This window comes from Streptopelia decaocto (genome assembly GCF_964273445.1).
Source record: "Streptopelia decaocto genome assembly, chromosome: 4".
In the NCBI taxonomy this organism is placed as follows: domain Eukaryota; kingdom Metazoa; phylum Chordata; class Aves; order Columbiformes; family Columbidae; genus Streptopelia; species Streptopelia decaocto.
Genome location: NC_138658.1, coordinates 25,258,561 through 25,277,957, shown reverse-complemented (window position 1 = coordinate 25,277,957; position 19,397 = coordinate 25,258,561). Strand labels below are relative to the sequence as shown.

The 19,397-nt window shown below is 49.4% G+C and overlaps 1 protein-coding gene across 1 annotated transcript in view; it reads right to left on the bottom strand.

Annotated features, from left to right (window-relative positions):
• SCD5 (stearoyl-CoA desaturase 5) overlaps positions 1-10,748 on the bottom strand; it is a 31,390-nt gene extending 20,642 nt beyond the window's left edge. Inside the window, exon 1 of the mRNA XM_082051504.1 lies at positions 10,474-10,748. Within this exon, the coding sequence (XP_081907630.1) occupies positions 10,474-10,633 (160 nt within the window). The 5' untranslated portion in view covers positions 10,634-10,748. The remainder of the gene's footprint in view (positions 1-10,473) is intronic.
• Positions 10,749-19,397: the final 8,649 nt, after the last annotated feature.

The window sequence follows — 19,397 nt, the reverse complement described above, 5'->3', positions numbered from 1 at the left end:
TAGACAGGCAACTAGAAAACAACTGACCTTAAAAATGCTGTTGCATGAGGAAGACATCTTGTGACACAACACTGTTGGGGGGAAATACTCTCTCCACAGCTGGTGTAGCCAGCAAAGTTTCAGGCAAACCTCTGTGTGACAAAGCCTGGCAAAGAATTTGCATCTCAGCAGAGGCCATTGTTCTTTGTTCCTGTATATAAAGGGCTACCACAACTTGACTTATTTGTATAAATAAGTATTTGAGGATAGAAAATAACTGGAATGCACAAGCAACATTTGTTCATTTCCACATCAGCATTTTACCTCTGCTTATTCAGCCAGATCCAAACTGCTTGCTAGGGAATTTTAATAACCAAATGCATAAAACCCAAGGTCCTCCACTAGGCTACAAGAACTGCATGAGAAATACAAACAGCGAGTTGCTCACGCACAAAGCAAACATTGCAAAGCTGACTGACAGCCATCAATATGTAATACTTCTGTATCTTACAGTTAGGATTTTTCCCTTCTAAAAATTAAACTACATCTGCATAACCTGCACCGGCCTTCCATTCCTCACGTGTGGCAGACTAATGAACCTCAAGACCAAACCAAGGAAAGCACTTCCAGTCATGTCAAGTAGTGCAATTCCAGGCAGTGCTGCCATCCATTTCAGCAGCTGCATCACACCCAGCCCCTTCCAAACACCTCGGAGATCCTCCACAACCCACACAGACAGCAGTAGAAGGCTTTGCCCTGAAATGCAGCCAATAATTTCATAGTGCCCAGTACTACAAGGCTTTTTTGCGCTATCATTAGACAACATCAAGTTTTGGGATACATTTTCTTAAAATGCCGTGTCTGCCCTCAGAAATGAAAGCTTTCCTACACCAAATTAGACCAACACTTGGTCTACCCAAACATCTCATTTAAAAAGGCTGGTTGATGTCACACACTGCATTGGTGGGAGAGCCAGCATCAACACACAGCATTACTGAATCTAGATTAGATTATAAAATCTCCAGTATGCATCTCAACCTCTGTGATCCTCCAGGGCAACTCTGGAGATCTCTTCTTGCCCAGTGGAGAGACTTGAGGAGCAGTAACACAGCCCTTAATACACACCTTCCCACCACGAAAGGCTCATTTCCTGCCCTGGAACTACATTTACTAAGGAGGCAGAAAGTTTCCACCTCAGTCCCTAAATCGCTGCCAAGAAGAAATGTTGAATTAGTGCCCCAGGGTCTCTGGGAAGGAAACACTTCTCTGAGAGCAGTCACAGTCAGTTGGCCAACCCACAGTTCACCCGGCCCTGCGAACTATCAAAGTCTGGCATCAAAAGCACCTTGGGGTGGATTCAAATTAGCAGCCAAGAATTAAAAAGCGCCGGCACACAGAAGCACCGGGCCTCTGAGCCGCGTGTTCCTGCAGAGACCCAACGTGTGGCATCTCAGGCCAGAAGCAAGTTCCTCTAAAATTAGACCTACACATTCTCTGAGCTGCTCTAAATGGAACCAAGAGACAAAGAGATAAGAGGAAGTGTATCAAAGGCAAAGGGGGAGCAGGGTTTTAGAACTGTGGAAAAGATGAGTTCAGATGAGGCCCTTCTCCTGCCCCTCTGTACCACAGTGGAGGAGCTCCAGGAGAGGCCATCTGTCACATCCTCTTGGCCCTGCCATCACCAACTCACGAAATCCAGGCTGTCTCTCTGCCTGGATACACATGCCTGCGTATTCATTTTCAGGAACATTCCCCAGAGCCAGCCCTTTTGGCTGAGTATACAAAAGACTTTATTCCGGTTGGAATAGCAGAAACCTTCACATTGACAGCCGCAGCCAATGTGACAAAAATAAAGCAAATAGAGCAATGGAAATCGCAGCTGACAGCAAGCATTCCAGTGAATGCTAGAATTCCCCTAGGAAGCAAATACAGATTCCCTGAGCTCACCAGCAACTGAAGATTGCCTTAAGATGCTGAACAGTTTATATATATTTTTAGATCAAAAGAGAAGGCTGGAAGATGCTCTGGTTTCTCTAAAATTTTTGATGCTTATGTGTAGCCTCTCTCAGCTCAGCCGAATCCTGCGTCATCACAAAACCATGGGCAGATTTCACTTCTCTCCCAGTGACCTCACTGCTGTCCTCAATCCGCATGCCAGCTAGGACTTCAGTGGTTTTTAAGTGCTCTATAAATGCCATGAAAGAATTAATGTCGATTTTGTCTCTTTTTTTCAAGGACAGAAGCAAAAAAATAGTGCGGTTAAGCCATTAGCACAGTGCTCCAGAGCCCTGCCTTGGGCAGGCAGCTCTGCCTCAGGGAAGAAGGATTAGTTATCAGAGAATTGTAGAATAGTTTGGGTTGGAAGGGACCTTTCAAGGTCATCTCGTCCACCCCCCCCGCAATGAACAGGGACATCTTCAACAGAAAGCACAGAAGGCGTTACAGAGAGGCTACATCGGGGAGGGTACGAAATGCTCAGAAACCCAAAGTCAACCAAAAAACAGAGCCAAAGAGCCAGGCAAAGAGAGGACTCAGTCAAGAAGAGCTTCCTCACTTGCCAAGGCCATGTTATTTTCTCCTGAGCCGCTCAGAACATCACCTGAGGTGCCAGTGGCCATAAATGGGTCCAGAAAACTCCTCACTTCAGTCTCCCCTCAGAAATCCCCATCCTCCCAGTGCCGACCTGACTGCACAAGAGCATGGCATGCAGGATTCCCGACGCCAGCATCTGACAAACAACCTTCCCCTCTTTTTCATATCAGCCTTGCTTTACTTAGCCCAGTAATTTTTAACATTTCAGCTCTCCGTAGGGGCAGCACATTTTATTATCAGCCTATGTGATAAAAATAAAATCTGATTGCAAGAAATCACTTGGCTTCAATTATAACATCAGTGTTAATTGCAAGTGCAACTGTAATTTCAGGGAGGGAAGGAAGAGAGGCAGTGATGAGGATGCACACTATAATAAGTTCTGGTGGGTGCACTGGCATTTTCAAGCCCAGACCTCCCAAAGGAGACATAAACTGTCTTGCCTCCTTGCCAGAAGCTGCAACAATCCCAGACAAGCAGGCCTGCATGGCTCACACCATTTTGCCTGGTGGCTTCTCCTGGAGAATGGGCATCCAATCAGCTCCCAGGCCCTTGAGACTCCTCTGATGCTCACACATCTTTGGCTGATGCTCTTCCTGTGCTCTGAGCAAACTCAGCCCGAATCATCCATGGAAACTCCTCAGGGCCCATATACTGCCATCCCCACCTCCACATGTAATTCAAGACAGAGAGCCAGAGCCACAAACCCCTGTTCCTTCCCCAAACTTTGCCTGAGCTGGCTCAGGAGCTGGTAGGAGGCATCTCACAATCCCATGGCCCTCAGCCAGGCTCCCGTGTGTTTGACACAGCCAGCTCTGAGGGTACCAACAAACCTCCGCTGCTCCGCCCTTCATGGGGCTGCTTCAGAGGGACGCTCCCCCCCAACCCAGGATGCTGGGGGGCAGCCAGGAAGCCAACAATCCCCGTAAAATTCAGTAGGAGACAGAGATTTCTACTTTTGCCGGATCTCTCATCTCTGCCCCCACAGCACAGCTCAAAGGGAAGGGGGATTTGAGGTGCTCCTGGTTTGCCTGGAGCACAGTTCAGAGCTGTGAGAACTGGTTAGGAGTGCCTTGAACCCATGTCCTGAGAGCAACAGGACAAGGGGCTGTCACATCCACCCAGGGCTCAGCATACTCACACTCTGTGCCCATACTGACATCACAGGTTTCCTCCATTTCTTTATCATGTTCACGGTGACCACAGGAGGTGCAGCACAGAATACAGAGGGAAACAACACAGAGCACCGTCAATGCACTGGGGATTAAATCAAGATGGGGAACAAAAATATGTACTTACATTGGGATGTTCACAGACAAGATCTTATGAAATTATCTCCAGCAACAGCTAAAACAGGAGAGGAGTGAATACTGGGGAAGGAACATCATCTTCAGCAGGGCATCTCGGAGCAGGAGCTGGAACAGGACCGTCCTCACAGCACTCTGTGCATTGCTAGGTGGAGGGTGTGTTTCCCAGCTCCACCACGGACACAGAGCTCAGATTGTTCCCAGATGCAAAAGGTCAGGGAACTGCATATTACAGCCACCCCCAGCTCCAAGCAATTGTAATTTTCAAGTACTGTTTGAGAAAAGACTCTCTTCCTGTCCAAGGTGATGGGAATTCAGCTCTCGAGGCTAAGAGGGAAGCAGCAAGCCAAGAACTTGACTATTGAGAAACAGCTGTAAAAACAGCATTTTCAAATGAGGCAGGGGAAGAAAAGCCAGTCCAAACCCACTCTGGAGATGAGCAGGTCTGTACATTGGTGCTGACCTGCATCTCAGAGATGCAATGTCCACTCTGAAGGTCTACCTCTTCTCCACTCATCCAGCAGACCAGCTGCTGTTTGGAACTGCTGAAAGCACAGTGGAATTTGGGGCTGATGGACAACCAGTGTGGCCTCCCGTATGCCACAGAAACCTGGCAGAGCTGCTCCTGACCGGGACTGTTCTGTGAGCCAGCAGACAGGAGATCTCCCCTGGGAGTAAGGCAAGGTAAGGTCCATCTGTTCAGTAAATATCTCCTGCCAAGGTGGCTGTGGACACCTCTGCAGAGGTATCTAAGAGAAAAGCATTCACTCCCTGTTTCCTGACTCAGCTCCTCCCTACAGCAATCACCTGAGCAGAACCACTTTGCAGGACCCAGAGGGTGCTCCTGCCAGAGCAGCAGCAGGAGTGACAGTAAAAGAAGTTTTCATCAAATGTCTCCGTTCCACATCTGTGAAATGGAGACAATATTTCAACTCTCCTTCATCTGCAGAGGTACCAAGTGCAACTTTCTTGGAGCCAGGATTTATATTCACAGCCACCAGTGCAAAGTCTCTAACACAAGGGAAGCTTTCTGCGAGACCAGCATGAATAAAATGGTTAACAAACTAAACCAGTTAATAACCAAAAAGCCAGTAGATGGCACTAAAGAATATGCAAGACTTCTGAAAGATGCAAGACAAATAAAACTTGCATCTGCAGTGCACAACAGCAACACGTGCCTCATTCCACAGGCCCATTAGGAGAAGAGCTGAGGACAAGGTAATGATCTCAATGGTGCCATCCAGGCCCCACAGCAACCCCAAGTGCTAAAACCACAATTGCTTTATTCTCTCTTATGGACAGGATGCAGGCAGTAAGATTGGGATCCAGACCCGTGCCTGGGAGCAGCTTGTGTTTTGGCGGGGGTGCAGCTGGGCAGCACCGTCGCTGCAGCGGGGCAGCACCATCGCTCCATCTGTGCTCTCAGACAGACGGTGCTCAAGCATGGGGGAGAACTGTGGGTAATCATGGCACAGGGCCCGCCACAGCTGAACACGATCAATCTGGCACTCAAACGTCTCCTAAACACTGCTAAAAAACATCAACAAACCTCCCTTCCCACATGAGCACCATCGGAGCAAGGCCATCCCTCCTCCCCAATTCCAGGCTCCGGCAAGGCATATCAGCGTGTGAAATGGCAACCACTCGGGGATCGAGCAGCTTTGCTAAGCACGTCCAGATGATAATGGGTTTCTGGGCGACCATGCCTGTGCCAGTTTTTAAAGTTGTTAGTGCTAGTAATGCTCAGCAGCCTGAAAAAAAGGTTTTAAAGCAGGTAAAGAGGTTAATCTTTGGTGTTTTATTTCCTATAATGCATTTCACAGAATCATAGAATGGTTTGGGTTGGAAGGGACCTTAAAGACCATTTAGTTCCAGCCCCCCTGCCACGGGCAGGGACACCTTCCACTGGACCAGGTTGTTCAAAGCCCCGTCCAACCTGGCACTGAACACTACGTGGCATCCACAGCTTCTCTGGGCAGCCTGTTCACCACCCTCATGGGGAAGAATTTCTTCCTTATGTCTAATCTAAATCTGACCTCTTTCAGTTTAAAGCTATTACGCCTTGTCCTATCACCACATGCTCTTGTAGAAAGCTTTCTTCTTTGGCTACTTTGAGTTCTTCCTCAAAAGCCCCATGTGAAGGCTAAAAAGCACCTCTTCCCAAACAAAATCCAAGGTCTTACATATTCACGTGATCCCTTATAATGTTGTCTTTAAGGAAAATAAGCTATTACAAGACATTTAAAAAAAAAAAAGTTAGGAGCAGCAACATTTGGCCCTGCAAGGAAACACACTGGTAACTTTCTCTGTACAGGGATTTTAAAGATATTTTTGTTTTGCTTTCCTAACCCAAAAAGACAGCCTCACTGGGACCGTACCAGGATGGAGCTGGCTGGAGCAAAGACGCTTCTGGCTAAGAAACATCATTTAATGACACATTGCAAACTTAGGGGACGAGCCACATGCAGAACTTGCTGCCAAGTGCACCGTGGCAGGAGGTGCAGTATGTCCAGCCCAAAGGAGGCCACCAGCAAACCACAGCCACTTCCACAGCCCCAGCTGGCTGCATCTCCGCACGAGCTCATTCCTGGGGAACCTGCACGCCTGGAGCAGCTGGCAGACCCATTACGACGCTCCTGGTTCCTGGCCCCTAATGGTGAGGTGCTCCCACCCTGTGCCGGCTCCCCAGGTGAGTCTGCAGAGAACAGCCAACCCTCCCCTCCAAAGCTCTCTTAGCACCAGGAGCCCAAACTGCTGCAAAAGCAGGTGGAAAAAGAGAGATCTGAAGCAAAAGGTCCATCTGCCAGCTCCCTCTGGGCTTTGCAGGATGGCCGGTGGGGTGGTAAACTCTGCCAAATATGCCAGCCATGCTCAGCAAGCCTACTGGTGGGAGTAGGGGCAGGCAAGACTCAAAGCACGTCTCCTGAACAGTTCCTACTCCTTTCCAAGGCTGGGAACCCCAAGTGCAGGGATGCCCCGAAGCAGCAGCTGCCAGCTATGAAACAGCACAGACTGGAGAGTAAAACACCAAGAGGAAGGAGGGATCATGTATCAGAAGCTGCCTGGCTCCAGATCTGGAATCACAGAATCACTTTGGTTGGAAGGGATCCTCAAGATCATCGAGTCCAACCATAACCTAAATCTAGCACTAAACCATGTCGCTAAGAACCTCATCTATATGTCTGTTAAACACTTCCAGGGATGGTGACTCCACCATTATCCTGGGCAGCCTGTTATAATGCCCAACAACCCTTTCCATGAAGAAATGTTTCCTAACATCCAATCTGAACCTTCCCTGGCACAACTTGAGGCTAACAAGATCTTCTCACACCCCTGCAACAAATCCCAGGTCAGGTTGGAAAACAGCAAGGTGAGAGGGCTGCCAGTGAGGGCAGGCGGGCTGGCAGAGCAGGGAACATTCCCAAGGCAGAGCACTGGCAGGATCAGCCAGGATGGCTATGTGGCTGTCCCACCAGCACAGCCCAGGGCTGCTCGATATCTCGCACATATAATCTGCTACCTTCCAGGTCAAGGCAACTCCCAGCTCATGGAAAATTTTGACATGAGTAATTTCATTGTTTTTGTTCATCTTGGCCTGAAATCAAATTCCAGAGATGGCCCTAAAAGCCTGTGTTTTAACCAGTCTGTCTGCACATCCCTTGAAAGATAACCCAGTTCCCAGCATCCCCCAGCTGAGGTGGCTGTGCCACTCAGAACGCTGGTTCGGATCCCTTGTGCAACCCCAGCTCCACAGTGAGTGTGGGAAGCCGTAACACAGGCCTCAAGGTGTTGGTGCAGGGGACAATGGGAACAGGGGAGCACAGATAATCCTGAGCAAACAATCAGTTGAGCCTCCTCTTGGCAGCATTTTTCCATTGTCTATTATGTACAGCTGGACGAACATCAATAAATTACCAATGGAAATGAGCCCTGCTGAGCAGGCAGTTTGGCTTGACCAGCTGTTTTCTAGGTGGCACTGTGACATTTCAGCTCTGCTCAGCAAGCGGTGGGGAATCGGGGATTCCCAGCTGCCTTCAGGGGTGAGAAGGAGGAAAGCAAGCCCTGCGTGGAAGTGTGGAAGAACCCTGCCAAGAGCCCCCAGAGAACGAGGTCTGTGCACCCACTCCTGCAGCTCACCCATGCCAGGGCTTGCGTAAAATCACCAAGCAGCTTCCTAAGACCCAGGCAAGCTTGGGAAGAAAAAGATAGCTGTGGATAGATGTGACGAGGGCTGCAGCTCCTCCATCCGCATCCTTTGGCATCTCTGCTACACCCCTACCTGCCACCCAACTTGTCTGCCAGACCAGCCCTGCTTCCAAGGTGGTGGCTGGAAAAGGCAGTGGCTGGAAAAGGCAGCCCTCACAGCTGGTCTGTACAAGGAAAGAGATGTGGAGAGCTGGGAACAGATCTGATGGGCACTTCTTGCTTCTGACACAACTTCACTTGGTTGTCTCCTTCCTTCCACCCGAGCGAAGTGGGGTAGGTTTGTTAACAGCAACCCTGCTTTTGTCTATCCTGAATCTCCCAGAGGGACCTCAGACACAAGTCACCAGCATGACAGCAAGCTCCTTTTTCCTGATATATTCTGAAGGAGATGCTATCTTCTCACCTTGCCCACCACCGCTCTGGGGTCAGACCTGCAGCAGCCAGCTGCAAGAGCGGCACACAGTGTCCAGACAGCTGGAGCCAATGCACTCGCTCCCTGCTGTGGAGCCCCTGTAAAAAACGCCCAGCAAACTCCTGTAAAATACTTCTGGTCTGCTTTAGGGTGGCTGTTAAAAAATAACGATATGGAGAAATGGGAGGTGGTCTGTTTCAGAAAGACAAGCATTCAGTTGCAGAGTTGTTGAGACCTGTTTATTATTTAGCCTCTGTTTAATTTCAACTAGGAAAAAACACAGTGGAGGATGGACAGCTTAAAATTGGTAAATCAGTCCTTCAGCTCCAGCCTTAGTGAGTTTGGTAATTAAGACGCAGAGATGATTTCAACTTGTCTTCTCAAAAAGGCAAAACAGATAAAAAGAAAGCCCACCTGCCCGCATGCTACAGGTCCTGACAGCTGAAAGGAGCCCACAGGCTGCAAGGTCTGGCCATGCAGCTCCCACAGGCTCTCCTGGTCTCACACAGAATCACATCAGGCTACAGCCAAAGTAAACTATGAAATCAGTCTGAATGCAACCAGGAACAGGGAGGAGTAGCACTCATAGAACAAAACTAAGCAAAACACAACTACCCAGCAAACTTTTCCTGTTTACCAGCCTGCCAGGTAAGGGTTTGTGCGAACCAGGCAGTCAGGCAAACACCAGGTCCTCACCAGGGACCCAGAAATTGTTTCTCAATTGAGAATTTGTCAAAGGATGGTTATTGACAGACAGGTTCATGTCCCAACTGCAAAAGAGCAAGGTTGGCTTTTTTGAAGGAATATGACAAGCTGAATATCAAAAACTGAAACAGTGAAAAAGAGATTCAGGAATTCCTCAAAGAGAACACATAAACCTGATTTCTAAAGCGTTTGGCTGGGTACTTTTTTTGAGAGTAACCTCAACACTGCTGGTGGTAGCTTAACAACCCAAATTACTCAACTGTGAGTTCGTTACAGCAGAGACACTTCTTTCCTTTATTTGTATAAAAGAGTCCCAGGTCATTACATTCTCCATTCACTCAAAAGCACCCCAAAGTAGGTCTTTTACCCAAGAAATTGCACCAGCTGTAAGGACCATTCAAGTTTTTATCTTCTTGGCCACCTACGCTTATGTGACTCAATACAATTCTGCCCAGTGAAGGATGATGTTGACACCCACCATCCATCAGTCCCACAGACCCTGAGAAACCTCAAACAATACTGCAGCGCATTTGTGTAGCTCTTCTCTGAGCATCATTCTTCATTGGAAAAAAATAGGACCTCACTGGAGGATGTAAGTAAAGATGCTATATTTCACATCCCCTTTGGCCAACAGATGCTGCAAGCCCCCTCACCTCAGAAAGAACAGCTGGGCTTATTTTCTCCTTGCCGGCATCTTACAGCTCCTTCTCGACTTTTAAATCCTGCATAACGAGAGGTATTACCTTTCCCAAGACACAAAGGACAGGGTGATTTTCTGCTCCCAGCTGAAGCAGCAAGACGAGGGTGTTTATAAAGTAGCGAGAGGAGGCACCAAAGGGAAGACAAAAGCGTTCTCTATCAGACTTCTAAACCGAAATATCGGCTGCTGGACCCTTTTCTTCTTTTTTTTTTTTCTTTTTAACTAAAACCGGATAAATGCAACCGGACAGAGAGCGCCTCCTGTTTCTACAGCAACCGCGGGCCCGGCGCGGCAATGGCATCCCGGGAGCCGGGGAACAAAGCGGCGGAGGCTGCCGGGCGGGGGGGTGCCCGACCCCCCGGTGCTCAGCGCAGCGCCCGGCCCGCGCCTGTCCACGCCAAACACGGCGATGCGACTGCACATATCATGAGGAGATAAACACATGGAAAACAAGCTGCGGCTTAGCTCCCGCACCGCCGGCCCCGCGGGGGATCCCCGAGCCCAGCGGGGGCCGCGCCGGGGTCCCCGTCCCCCGCCCCACCTGTGGCGCATCCCCCCGCCGGCCCCGCACTCACCCCAGAGGAGGGTGAGCAGCTGTGCCCGCGGCACCAGGCTGAGGGCGTAGACGGCGCCCAGGTGCAGCAGCCCCATGAGCACCACGTTGCGCCAGACGATGGCCTGCCCGCCGCCCGCCGGACCCGCCTCGCCGCTCGCCGCCCGCCGGGCCCCGGCCATCTCAGCGGCGGAGCGCTAGGGGCGGCGGCCCCCGCGCAGCGCGGCCGTGGGGCGGCTACGAGCGGCCGGGCCGCGCCGCCGCATCTGTTGCAGCCGCCGCCTCCATAGAGCTCCCGCACCGCGGCGGGGGAGGGGGGCGGCCGGCAGCCCTGCATAGCGACAGCCAATGGCCGCCGCCGCCCGCCCCGCCCCCGGCACCGGCTCCGCCGAGGGGCCGCCCCTCGGGGCGCTCCAAGCGGCCCGGCAGGCCCGGCATGGGGGGAGCGGTGGTGGCCGCCGCGGCTCCGCGCTGGGTGGCGGGGCGGTCAGGGCCTCCGGCCGCCCCGTCGGCTCCCGTGCTGGCGGCTGAGCCCGGCAGAGACCTCTCAGCCGGCTGGCCCGGAGAGCCGGGAGGGAACGCGCCCCGAGAGACGGGTTTGATTTCCGAAGCCCGTGAAAGCGGAGTAAAAAATGCCACTGGTGCTAGGGAGGAGCAGAGATCCAAGAGCGGGTTAATAAAGTTCATCTGACTGGAAGGAACAAGCTGGGCATTGAAAACTAACAAACAAAACCCAAATAAACAGACAAATTCCTTTCTGTCATAGAATCATTTGGTTAGAAGAGACCCTCAAGATCGTCAAGTCCAACCATAACCTAACCCTGGCACTGAACCATGTCTTTAAGAACCTCATCTATGCGTCTTTTAAACACCTCCAGGGCTGGTGACTCCACCAGTTCCCTGGGCAGGCTGTTCCAATGCCTGACAACCCTTTCTGAGAATAAATTTCTCCCACTATCCAATCTGAACCCTCCCCGGGTACAACTTGAGGCCATTTCCTTTCATCCTATCACTTGTGACTTCAGAGAACGGGCAAGGTATCAGCGAGGCATACCCGAATCAAGTGCGTGCAACATGTTTTGTTTACTCCCTCCCACCACGGATGCAGTAGTATTTTAGCATTCAGATGCGGCTGGACCCTATGTCCCGGGGACGCTGTCCCCAGTACTGCTGCAGGACCCCGCTTTCTAGCAAGCAGCTGCAGGAGAGGGCAGACATCGGATCCCCAGGGGTGTCAGGGTGGGGTTCACCCGTGTCAGAGGGATGAATGACCCAGATTTGTGGAGGAGCAGCAGGCAGAAAGTAGTTCACGGTCACTAGTGCGGTGCTTTGCCTGCCACGGAGCAGGAATGGGGGAGAGCATCTTGCAACAGCAGTGTACGGGGGGAGTTTAAGTCTTTGGGTGGGAACCAGATGCCAAATCTGGGTAAAAAGTTTGTCCGCGATGCATTGTCTTTAGTTTTCAATGTTTCCAGGAGGACAGGAAGGAAGGAGGGAGTGGCACAGGCATGTCAGCAGCCTTCCACCTTGGCTGGGGCTGGCTGCTGAACGATTTATAGCCCCGATTGTATTTCCATCGCTGTAGCAGGACCACACAAGAGAGTGATTTAACTTGCTCTCTGCTTTCCTGCTCTCACCTCCTTCCAGTGCCCAAGGTCAAGTTCAATTGTACCTACTACCAATTTAATATGTGATACTTGCCTTCCTTTTAGGACTCTGCCATACGGTGTCAGGGGGCAGGCGGGAGGAAGGACTCCGTCCTTTAGTGTCTTTTCCATCTCTCAGCATCTGAGAGCGGAAAGCCACCCCCTCCCTTACACACCAGCTGCTCCCTGGCTGCTCTGGATGCGCTGTGGGTGACCCTTGGGCTTTCAGGAGCAAACTGCACAGCCCCCACACACCCCCGCACACTGCACATCTCTTCAGAAAGGTGGGATGAAAGCACTTGTCTGGATCTGACTTCCACAGGCTATTAGAGCAGGATGCAGGATAGATCTTAGTCTTGGACACTCGCACAGATGCAGGTGGGGCTGAAACCTAGCAGCTGCCCTCCAGAAACACTTCTGCCACCCTGGCAAGAGGCAAATGCACAGGGAAACGGCTTTAGGAGATTTCCAACTCATTTGAGTCACTGACAAATGCATCTGTGAAGGTTCCCTCTGCCACCAGTGAGCATTAGTGCAATATTAACCTTGCACAGATCACTATAAGTTTCATATCCTACTTTATTTCCAGTTCATTTTTATATCCAGCTCAGTATATCCACCCTTTTATATCCAGTTCAATCTCCAGTTTGTTTACATGGTAGCCAACGCAGCACAGAAAGTGAGTGAACAAAGATGACATGACAAATGCTCTGTCGTGCCTGGATGTCCTCTAGATGAGGGGAGTGCTGTTGCACAGTGTCATTCCACACAAGCAGAACCCATTACCATTTCCCTGCCCCCAGGAATCACCGCTCAGGCAATGGTGCTCCAGTGACAGCATCAGCGTTTGTCCCAGGATTGCTGCAGTGCCTGTGGGCTGGAAAACATCTGCTCACTTTTAAAAAGCTACCTGGCTACGTGGGTCATGATGTCAGGACTACATGCCACAGGCAGAGATCTGAGCTGTAAGCCTAAGATCTTGCCCAGAGATGTAAAGAAAAGACTTTGCAAATCTGACTCTAATTTTCCTTGGTTAAAATTATGTTGGAAAACACTGAGTGAGACAAAATCTCCTGAAGAAGAAACCTGAGGAGCTGAAATCAAAACAGCACCAAACAAACACAAAAGGAGATTTCCCCAGTAAACACTCCAGGGTTCATATATTTAAAAGCAAAAGCTGTACAAGTCTGGAAAAAAAAATGCCTGAGTGTAGTTTAGAAATCTGGAAACTGCTTGGTTTTGCCTGCTGCATTTACTGATGAAGGTGTAGTGACTGCAGACACGCTGGGAATGGGGACTCGAGTCAGTGTTTGGAGAGAAACATCACAACTTCCTTCTCCTTTGCTCATCTTGCCTTGGCTGGCAATCCCAGCTGGACATCCCACTGTTGTGTGTGTCCGTCTGTTCCCTGAATGTGGCCTCTTCTGCCATAATAATGACTCTTCTGTGCAGGTGAAAGATGCACCTGCCATTTAGCTGTGGCTCAAGTGACCCGGCTGTAGCCCTTGGTGCTCTTATCTCCCAACTAACTTCAAATGGGTCTCACTCTTGTTTGTCTCAGCACGGATCTTGCTCAGATCTCACTGATGAGTGAGAGGACAGGACTATGGGCTCAAATCCACTCACAGGTACATGACTCCGCCTGGGACAGAGTCTGCCTTGCTGAGCCTGGCTCAAATCCTGCACCAGGTTGCTTAGGGGATAGGCGCAGGCTTTTGGTTTTGCTTCAGCGCAGCCTGCAAGTGAACGCATGTCCTCTTCCAGCCTCGCTGGGAGAGAGGACTCATCTGTCATCTTGCCCATGACACGAATCAGTGAATATCTCACTGTCAAGTTCCTAGCGCTGATGGAGATGAGTGCCTGCTGTCTTGCTGGGGGGAAGGAGGTTACGGGTTCCTCTCCGCCAGCACTGCAGTGTGTCAGATAAACAATGCTAGGGCAAAAAACAAAGACCTAAATTTCATGGAGCTTCCTATTCCAGTTGAAAACACAGGGGATTTGCAGGGATCCAGTGCTGCTGCTGGTGTTATGTCCGACCCCCCCGAAAGCATGTTTTTCTTTCTTGCTTTGCAGAGGGCAGCACAGAGGGATTTGCCTAAGCCTGCAGCACCCGGGCAGGCAGCAGCAGCTGCGGGGGTGATGAAGGTGTTGGTTCTCAACAGAAACCCTTCCTGACAGGTAATGCAGGACCTGGAGCCTCTTTGTCTTGCTGATCTGGGTTAGGCTGGGATGGTGCTCTCAAGCCGAGGCTGCAAAGGGCTCGTAAGGCTTTGCAGTGTCTTCGAGAAAGAGTTTTACAATTTTTTTATTATCACAAAGGTTTAAGATATGTAGCAAAACCTGAGATCTAATGTCGTGCAGCTCTAGAATTTACTTGTCCTTCCTTAGTTATTGGACCTGAAAGCATTACCCCTTCTGGCTTTCAGAAAGCTGCATGAAGGAGATCAGAAGAAGGCTCTTGTCTGAGCTGGAGAGCAGTGGGGGGCCGGGGGGGACAGGGAGACACCCGCTCACCCCCACCCCAAACTTCTCCCAGCACAGCCCTGGCCAATTACCAGGGACACCTACCTGGGCCCAGGGGAGAGCGGCTTTGTGACTGATAGCAGTACAAATCTCATTAGTGTGCTGGGCTAATTAATTACTAACTACACCTCCTGAGGCAAGTGAATCAACAGAGAGTGTCTGATTAAACCCAAGGTTGTTTTTGATATCTTTTAAACATTCTTCTAGAATTCTCCACCTGGAACAAAGGAGGGCAGTGATGATAAGAAGGCAGCGAATGGTTCATGAGGACACACTGAGTATCAGTTTATGCTACTGCTGCCTGCTACCATCACATTTCAGCACAGAGCTTTTTAAAATGTTGATGAGTGGCCTCCTTTTTTTTTTTCCTCTTTTCTCTTGCCATAAACAATTAAGTAAGGACTCCAAAGCATTGTTCAAATGAAGGCTTTAAGTCACAGAGAAGGAAACAAAGCCTAAAAATCAGAAGGGCAAGAAATATGTGCTCAATATTTATGTATTGAAGTGCTTCTCATGTACCTGGCAAAGTACAGGCAAAAGGATCCCAATAAGTTTCCCTTGTGCTGTCCAGGTAGTCACAGACTTGCTAGTAAGGTCAGCTGCGGCTGTCCTTTTAGAGTGCTCCTTAATAAATCCTCTCTTAATTAGACTCTCTTCTGGCTAACTTGCAGCTCAGAATCTCATAGGAATTTTAATCAGTTTAGTCTCTTTGGACTGAGGGTTGCATTAAATGTATCCGTACATCTCGCCTGACTGTTCGGTGGTGTTTCTGTCTGATCTGGCAGAGTGAACGTGGCAATGACCAGCCCAGCGTACAGAGGAGTCAAGGCTGGGAGCTTAGCCCTGAGCTTCCCCGTTTAAGATTGGACAAGTTGAAACTGTTCCTGGTGTCAGTACGTTATTTGCGACACTCCTCAGTGTGCTCGGAGTGCGGCCTTGGCTCTCGTTCAAGGCTGAGCACATCAGCTTGGCCCCGGCAGCCCCCGGGGATGCTCAGCATCCTGTGCGGGGCAGGCAGAATCAGTGGCAGACATTTGGCTGTGTAAGACTGTTTCCTTTAGCTCTGAGCCATGCTTAGCTCTCTACATACTGCTGTGTCTTTGCAATGGGTGCTTAGCGTGGCTCAGAACAGCAAACCTTTACGGCTGTGAAGCTGCATGGGATTGCAGACATTGGGCTGGAGGGACAGGGGAAGGAAATATCTGACCCAGGGGCTCCTTTTTGTCCCCTTTCAGGCATAACAGAATCAGAGATTAGCCAGGCTAACGACACAACACAGTGGGGTTTGCGCCCCTGCAGTGAAGGTGAGTGTGGTGGTGAGGGTGAGCACATGGCTGAGGGCATCCTGCCAGGCTCTGGGGGGCGATGCCACTGCCATGCGTGCTGTCTCTGCCATGCTTCCCAAAACATGCCCCCTCCCCTCTGTAGTTTCTGGAGGAAAAGCTATGGCAGCAAGAGCCCCGTCCCTTCTCTCTCAATAGCCTCGTCAGTCTGGCACATGCTCCCTTCTGGGCAGAAGAAACACAGTTACTGAACAGTAAACCCACATTCCCAATCTGTGTGTCAGGGAATTATGTTATCTGAAAGGCACAACACAGACCCAATCTGATGTAAACACTGCCTGGGCTAGAAACGCTGCAGCGATTAAAAGACAATCCCCAGCGTTTGTGTCTCATGCTGACCTTGGGCCTCTGCCAGCAAAACAAGGTAAATCCATTACAGAGCTTCATAGACAGAAAAGGGTTTTCACTCAAGTACTTAACTTGATGTTCTGCCCATCGTGGGGCTGCTCCGCAGCACTGACCCCAACACATCCCCCCCTGCTTGCTTCTGCAGCAGAACTCCATCAATGCTGCCCTTTCCCACAAACTCTCCTGCTGGTGCTTTCGCCTGGATGGTGATAACTGTGGTAACAAGGTACCTCCTGGTTCTAGCTGCTGTCAGACAACACCTGTGCTGCTGCAATTACACCTTTGTGTTTCCACCCATCTCTTTTTCTTATAATCCTGCAGCCTTGGGGTTAGGGGGAGAGGGCACAAACAGGAATAGCTTCTTTGGTGTTAATGCCATGGTATAAATCTCTTCTCACTCTGTGAGATGAAATTTAGGCTATTTGGGGCCAAATTCTTTTATCAGTGTAAATTGGCAGAGCTTCATTGCCTTCTGTAAATGAAGACGGCCATTTGCGTTTATAATATCAGATGGGTGGCTAATTGCTTGGCATTCCTTGAAGGTATGAGCAGACGGCAGCATAACTGGTGAACTATTATTATTCATCCCAGCTGCTCTCAGGAGAGAAGTAGCAGATTTTCACATCCCCTCCTGTTAGGTACTCGGGCGGTGCAGCTTTCTGCTCCTGAGCTCCTGAGGATGGCTGAGGTGAAGGACAGCTTTCCTTTTGGAGAGCAAGGTTACCCCACCGCTGACCTAGAGCATCCAGGCCTGCGGTGAAATGTTACAGCACCCAAAGGTGCTTTCACCTCAAAAAAAAGTGCTCCTCTCTGATCCAGTGGTCTCATATTTGACCATCTCAATTTCTAGCCCAGGTTTACTCATGGCCAGCTCATATCACATTTTTTTCTTAGGTTAGCACGGCTCTTTAGTTCCAGTCAACTCAATTCCCTTGTACTCTTCATTATGTGAAAAAGTTAAGCTTATTTAGTCTATTCCTGTTAAACAAACTCTTTAGTCCCTGACATCTGCATGCCTGAGCCCCTTCTTGCTTGGCATTTTCTTTTACACAGATGGAAGTCTCAAGAAGGCTTGTGCAATGCCATTAAACATTCCTTGCCTTTTGCAAAGCCACACCATACTGAGGAGCTGTTCCTAGCTAATCCTCTCAGGTCCCACTGCTCCTCTTATTCCCAATTTATGGGCTTCCAAATTACAGCAATGCTTTTGTCCACAGCCCCGCACCTATCCACGTGCATCCCATGTCTACCACCACGGTCAGCCTTCTCAGTTGTTCCTGCCAGAAGCAACCAGCTTCACAAAGAAACTGTGGACCACCTGCATAACCAGCCTCCTCGCAGCACCTCCCACCTGCCATTTGGTCCTGATGTACCAAAATTCTCTTTTGCTTTCCTTTTCTTGCAGAACAGCACATCACAGAAACACCAGGCCAGCCCAGCACACCTGCTTGTCACCCTACTGAGGTTTTTTTTAATTCCTGTTTACCTCTGAGCTTGTTCTTTCTTTTAAAATTTGTTCTTTTCCCCCTTGAATCAAGACACGAGGGTCCATGTTTCTCTGGCCAGGCTGTGCCCGGCTGGCTCTGATGGAAGCATCACTGCTGGAGTGCCATGCAGTGGTCCTTTTTGCAGGTGCAAACACACATCCCAGGGCACCAAACTACCAGAATTCTGCTTTCCCCTGCAGATGACAACACTTGTTCTTCTGCAAAGCCCTTTTCTTCCTGCCTTCCCTGTTATCAGAGCCCCATCACTTCATTCCACGCTTGCAGAAAAGAGTCCTAGGGGAGGAAATGTGGAGCACACCGAGCTGTTACCCTTCTCATCCGGCTAGGGAGGTGCTGAGAAATGCTTCCTAGAGAATGTGGTCCCAGCAATCAGGAGTGGAGCTGGTGACCTGCATGTTTTTCCCACTGAGGCAGACTATGATTTCCTTATTTCAGACAGCATTAACATAATTTTTGATGTGATTCAGCCAACACTTGAGCCTGCTGGGCAAAGAGTTTTTACTAAGTGTATGGATGAACAAAGCAAGACACCTGGAAACCTTCCAAATGACAGGAACAGAACACCATTTACTGGTAACACTGCTTAGAAACCTGTAACCTAGATGAAGGGGAAGAAAATTACTCCAATTGGCTTTTAAACTCCTGAAACAAAGGAACTCCAGATGGATGCTTTATGTTCACAAATTCTAAAAGCTTATGAGGTCAGAAGAGACTGGAAAGACAAAATTAAGTATAATTTTGTCAGAGGAATGGAACTGTTTTGCCCAACACATCTGTAACCTATAATCAGTTTAAGTCACAGAAGTCAGCAATGATTTGCATTGTTAATTGTAATATTGCTTGCAGGATGTACTGCCAAATCTACATTCCACAGGCATAGATACTTCAAGTAATTTTCAGGGAAAACTGCCTTTTCCTTTTAAAATATCTGGACATTTCTTCCAACTGTTCTTCCTAGACATACTTGCTCTTCATGTCACACTGTTTCCAATTTTTAAAACTTGAAGCCAACTTCAACTGTGCTGCAGGAAATAAGTGTGCCAGGGGCCAGCAGAGGCAGGCTCGCAGTTTCACAGCACCACACATCCTCACAGAAGTCATCAGTGCAACAGGGCAGCCACCTCCAGGTTCAGGGGACTGCAAGAAATGATTTGCACCTTGCTTGCACACTAAACATCCATGTCTCTGTAGAGGTGGCAGAAACCACTCTGCATCATTTCTGCTCTTAGCTTTTGAAAAATGCATGCTGATGTGTTCAAAATCCTTGCCAAACCTTCCCTTGAAATGCAAAACTGCAACATAAATGTTAAATGGAGCCTTTAGTTATGAGCATGGAGGAAAAAAAATATCCTCAAGCCTGGGATGCAACAGAAAGCCACCCCACTGTACTCCAGGCTCAAAATCTCCAAGTTGTACTTCATAAAGACACATTTTAATAAATTAACATTTATTGAAAATATCACATTAGCCTTTATTTTGCTCATTTGTCCCAGTGCAAAATTAAGCTATTAAACATGTAAATTGTAATAACAGAACTGCAAGCAGCTTCATAAAATGAAAGATCACATACACTTATAA